Source organism: Apteryx mantelli, chromosome 1, assembly GCF_036417845.1.
Source record: "Apteryx mantelli isolate bAptMan1 chromosome 1, bAptMan1.hap1, whole genome shotgun sequence".
In the NCBI taxonomy this organism is placed as follows: domain Eukaryota; kingdom Metazoa; phylum Chordata; class Aves; order Apterygiformes; family Apterygidae; genus Apteryx; species Apteryx mantelli.
In genome coordinates, this window is record NC_089978.1 from 25535624 (window position 1) to 25541623 (window position 6000).

Sequence of the window (6000 nt, forward strand, 5' to 3'; positions counted from 1 at the left end):
AAGGGGAGAAAAGGGGAAGAACACCAAGGACAACAGAGAAAGTGATACTCCTATCTCTTACAATCAACAAACAATGGTAAAAAACAGGAAAGGGAAGGAAAAATATCAAGATAAAAACATTTTATCATGTTTTTCTATCTTACAATGTAATAAATTAAAACTTCAAAAACTGGAGGGGGGGGGAGGCTGGAGACAGAAGTAATTAGACCTTTATAATAAAGTCAGTCCCTTAAGTTCTTTATGACTACATGCACAAAACAACTTGGGATATAATAATTTTCAAAACAAACAAAAAATATCTACCAAAGGCAAAAGGAAAAGCAGCCACAATAGGAGAAAAGATGCATGATTTCTTACATTTTGTTCCTATGAGTTAAACTACTATGAGTCAAAGTATTTTGTTTCTGTATTCCAAATGCATTATAATGATACTGTGCTTGTTATTCTAAATGAAAGAATTGTTTAGACTGAGATGGATAAAAAAAAAAAGAAGAAGAAGAAAAACTCAGCTGCCATACAACTATCTTCTCCTTTGATTTCCTCTTGTCTGAACCTTATCCCTGGATGCCAAGATTCCCCTAGTGATGTGGCATCAGGTACATCTCCAACCTTTTCTCCTGTTAGTCCACTTTAAAATGCACTAAAAAATGGTCCCTATTATGTTAGGCTATTCATCACTATTCTACATTAAACCTCCTAAAAAAGAACATGCATATATACAATTTCACTAAGCACTGACACTAGTAAGATATTAACTGAGGTGTGGATTTTTTTTTTATTCTTCTCCTTTTATTACCCTCTTAACACTGTCCTTATATGTAAGTGTTTTAGGCTATGAACGCCAACCTCTCTTGTCTGCTCATGTGTAGCACAAAACTTGCCATTTCAGTTTTATTCAAAATAGTCTCTCACACACTACCTACCTCTCTTAAGTTCAGCACAGGGATTCAATAGGTGTACGTAATAAAATGGAAAACCTTCAATTAATTACTAGCTTTGAGTGTTGTTTATCTAATGCCACAAAAAAAAAAAGTGTGCGCCAAAAGCATCACTCTTGAACAGTAACACAAGAAGAATGAGACTTTATATCCTAGAGGACATGCAAAGAACTATCCAAGGAAGAAAGGCCTGGCAGAGCCTTTTTGTGCCTAAATAAAATTCACTGATACAGGAAAGATCTAAACTGCAGACAATATAATACTCACTTTTCAGTCATACAGGCCCCTTACTGTGAACTTATAGGAACCCTGAAGAGTTATATTTGTAATGAGAAGTATCATAAGAACACAGAATATAGAGACTCAACTTTCCAGATTCTTGTGATAACTCCACTGAAATAAAGGAGATTATTCAATTGAATAATAACTTCTGGAGTGAGCTTATTTTTTTATAGCTTGGGCTGAAATGGTCAGCTACAGTTTTTAAACGAACAGCAAACCATTTTCATTTGGTCAACTTAAAAAAAGTGTGATTAACTTCACAAGTCTGTAAAACCACCTAGTGCCTTTTTATTATTACTAAAGAAATACGACTTGCAAACATATCCACTGTTATTCACAGTCAAATTCTAGCTACTCCTGAACGGCAAAACTGATTACTTTGAATAATTTCATCAGACAATTTATCAGAGATGCTCTCTGTTATCACCACAAATACCAGCATTTATGTGAAAAAATAAGCAAAATTAGGCAGTAGATATGCAGTGTCACTTCCAAAAACTGCTCCATACATGTCTAGTCGTAATTAAGTTAGTGAAACTACACAAGTACAGAGGTCAATATTAGCAGGTTTCATTCCAGAAGTGGAGTTTTAACCTTTAAGTAGCATGTACTGCTAAGCAATAATGCACCACAAACTTATAATGCTCAGAATGTGGTGTGTCACCATCCAGTTTACTAGGGGAATGCAAATGATAAAGTACTATGTTAAATAATTAAGAAGTGATGTTGAAATAGTTAGCTGGTTAAGTCTGCTGTATTTCTGGAAAAAAGTCAGCTAAATATGCTTGTTCAAATTTTGCCAACCTACAAGTATAAAACTAACTGAAGATCTGATAACTTACTATGGGAATTCATGTACTGTAGGTCCTTGCTAATTCAAAGGAAGGACAGGAAAACCCACTGCAGATTACCACATTTTAAGAAGCATCAGTTACAATATTTTTATTATTATTATTAGAGTTTATTTCATGAATCTGACAAAACAGCTTGAAACCTAATTATTATAATACTTTAGTAATTCATAGCAGAGTTAACAAATGTGATGAAGCCTTCGTAATATTACACCCAATCACACTGCTGCCAACTCCTACAGAATGAGAAATGATTTTTTTTGTAAATGCAAATTAGAGAGTGGGTGGATAAGAGAAATGCAAACTCTAAAATCCTACAGTAAATAAAAACATATATAAACAAAGTGACAGCCTGGTAAGTGGCTCCCGTTAAAGAGCAATCAAATAACAATCCCATTTTCCTTCCTCAACAAACTCCTTTGAAATAGGGAGGATGGTGATAAAAGGAGATCCAAAAATGAGTTTTCAAGTGTTCTTTCCAGAAATTAACCCTTATTTAATAATTTGAGTTTCTAAACACACTTCAAACTTTCAGAGGGAAACAGCATCTAATAATACGGAAACAAATCAAAATCATCCTAAGACAGACAAAAATAAGTCTATCCATTCTCTTAACTTATACTGAGATTTGTAACATCCTCATTCAAATGTTTTTGTAATGACTCAAAAATTAAACATCACTATGTATAACAAGCTTCTTCCTGATTTGAAGGTATAGAGCATCTGTAGGCCTAGATATGCCTGCCAGCAGCATCCTGATTACATCATAACTGAAACAAATGGTTTTAACAGATAAAATCATATTTTATTTCTATCTTTAAATTTGTATGTTGTTATAAAATGGAGTCTTCAAACATTACAAGTGCAGTGGCAGCACCATGACTCCCAGGCAGGCAAGATCTAGAAGCACTGTGGAGGTGGCAGCGCACTCAGCCCAGGGTAAGAGGAAAGAGCAGTGCTTCATGTCACAGTCAAGGGACTCCTCCAGGCAATTTAAACAGCAGTACCAAGAGATTTGCATCTAACCCTCCACAGATGGGCAAAGGTTTTCTGTGATATAATGAAAGAATGGCATGTGAAAGCGAGAAAGGGGTTCAGAGTATTATGATCAAGGAGATTTTGAAAAGAAACATATTCTACATAAAACTGTATTTGAAAATTACAGTTTAAAGGATTTAGAGGCAACAGTTTCCTCATCCTCCTCCCCTTCCAGAGGGCAAAATATATTTATAGTGTTTGAGAAAGACAAAAACCTGTAAGTTTAAAACTGTTTGGTCAACATCTGTATCTTGTGTTTGTGCTTTTTTGTCAGAATTCAGTCATTTTGTCTGCAGTAGAAAGCTGTAAAAGAAACAATGAAAGTAGGCATCTAAATGATACCATTATTTCAATAGCCTAATTGTCATACATATGCACCATTACTTGTATATCCATGGCTGAAACAAGGGCTATTCAGTTTTTACATAACTGTAGCAGGTTATAATCAGAAGATGTAATCGCATCCCGAGAGAAAAAGCCATGGACAAGCCTGCTGCTGCTAGACAAAATATCATCTTTAAACACGGACATAAATCTTTAGTTGTAAGAAAAAAAAAAAGAGGTAATTATCAAAAAAGCACAGCCACAACTCTTTTTCATTAAGTGATTTATGGAAATACACACAAATCAAGAAAGTCCTGATGAACAGAAATATTAACTAGCAGACCTGGAGCAGACCTGATTCATTCTCTCTCCTCTCTCCCCATGCCCAGCTCTACCTTTCTAGTTTAAACGCACTGAGCTGAGTATCCAATACAGGCTGAAGTACAGTCCGCCATAAGAAGTACAAGGACTGCCCTTGAAAAATGTCCAGATTGCAGCTAGTGCACAAAGGATCTTACTATGTAAATAAGTGCAAGAGAATTTCTTTCTCGCTCTTGACCCGGCATCAAGTGAAGGGATTAACTTCCCATCAACATTAGAAGACAAAGTGTCAGTAAGAAACAAGGGAAGTTGGAGAGAAGAAAAGGAAGAAGGTTAAGACTAAATTTCAGCTGGATTAGAAAGAAAAGAAATGGCTTGAATAAATAGTTCTGAATGCTCTACTCAGTATTTCTCTTCCCTCAAAAATGCTTGACAGGGTTAAACACCACAGTTACACAAAATAAGCAAGAGCAGTCAGATATTAACTGCCAAAGGTAAAAGAGAAAAGGCGACATTCACAGTTGCCCTGTTACATAGAAGACGGCACTGCAGCTTTACATTCCATTACCAAAAATCAGAGCAGAACCAGCATCTATCAGGGGGTTTAACTGCGAACTTTTTGTTCATTAAATCCATAACCGAGATATTTTTTTTTGCCCTACATCCCTCTTCTTTCCATCTTCTCTGCCAAAACAGAGCTAAATAAGTGTTATTACATAACAATAGTATTAAATGTGAAATAAGACTTACCATATCAGCTGGAACACTGCTGGACATCTTGATGCTACCCTAATGCCTTAGAACAACTTTAAAAAAAAAAAAAAGAAAGAAAATCAAAGAAAAGAGGAGCACCAAGCACACCCCACAGAAGATCTTCGAGAACAAAAATCGGCGTGTATTTTGGAGGCAGCGAGTTCCACGTCTCTCATTAATAAAGTGCCTGATATGCAGTGGGGAAGGCTGTCGGTTGCCGAGGAAAAAAGATATCCAAGAGAAGCCGGTGTGCAGGCTGTTTCGGGGGAACCACCAGGAGACCAGAGATGGCAGCAGATCCTTGTCAGCAGCAGGAGCAGCAGCACCAGCGGTGCCAGGTAGACCAGGAGAGACTACGGAGTGACATGAACCGTGTGCGGGCTTTTCCCCCCCTCTCCCTCTTCCTTCCTTCCTTCCTTCCTTCCCAGCCTAGACAAATAACGCCGGGATGATTCACGGGATAATGGTGCGTCCGAGTCACCTCCTCATTAACAACGGGCGACCCGGGAGGGCAGCACCGCGCTGCCCGGCGCGGCCGGCGGCTGGCGCGGCTGCCCGCGGGGGTCGGGGGGGCGCCGGGGGCGGCGGCGGCTCTCAGACCCCCCTAGGCGGTGCGCGACATCCAACAGGGTCTGGCGCTGCCCCTGCCCCGGAGCGGCGGCTGCGCGAGGGCAGGACGGAGGCGAGTGCCCTCCCCCGCGGCGCTCCGGCACCGCGGCGCGGCAGGGCCGGGGGCTTCCAGCGGCGGCCGCCTCCAGCACCCTCAGCTCGCCGCTCGCATCGCCGCCGCCGCCTCAGCCCTCCCTCCCCCGCCTCCTCCTCCGGCGGCTCCCGGGCTGCCTCCGCGGCGCGGCGCGGAGCGGCGCCCCCTCCCCCAAGAGCCGCGCTGGCCGCGCTTCCTCGCCCCGCCGCGAGCCGCAGGTGCCGGGCCTCAGCGCGATCCTCGCCCGCAGCCGCCCCCTGTCATCTTCGGCTCAAACCAACATGGCGCCCGCCGAGCCGAGAAAAGGGGACACGGCAGGGGAGAGACGGACCCCCTCCTCCCCCTCCCCTTCCCCTCCCGCCGCGTCACGTACGGCCGGCCCCCGCGGGGCATCATGGGCGTTGTAGGCCGGCGACGGGGAGCGCGGCTCCGCCCAGCGCCGAGCCCCGCCCCTTCCCCCGCGCCGCAGCGACCGTTGCTAGGGCGGGAAGCGGCCTGCGGCGGGCTGTGCCCCGCCCCCCCCGCGGCCTCTCCGCGGCACCGCCGCCGGCCTCGGCGCCCGCTCGCTCCGCGCGTTAGAAGCCCGCCAGGCAAACGTTAAATAAATCAGCGTTTTCACAAGGGTGGCTGTAGCTTGCTTGAAAGTGTTTGGACCTCCTCAAGCAGCCCTTTACGGTGGATTTCATTCCCAAAATGTGGGCTTTGTGTCTTACTCTTGGACAGCTTCCAAAAGAGAAATAAACAATTTTTTGTTTTTATTTTGCACTCCAGGTTCACAAGTCTAGGCCTG

The 6000-nt window shown here is 42.8% G+C and overlaps 1 protein-coding gene across 1 annotated transcript in view; it reads right to left on the reverse strand.

Moving 5' to 3' along the window:
* Nucleotides 1–5505, reverse strand: part of UBL3 (ubiquitin like 3) — a 63250-nt gene extending 57745 nt beyond the window's left edge. Inside the window, exon 1 of the mRNA XM_067290870.1 lies at nucleotides 4505–5505. Coding sequence (XP_067146971.1) covers nucleotides 4505–4531 — 27 coding nt within the window. The 5' untranslated portion in view covers nucleotides 4532–5505. The remainder of the gene's footprint in view (nucleotides 1–4504) is intronic.
* Between the last annotated feature and the right edge of the window lie 495 nt (nucleotides 5506–6000).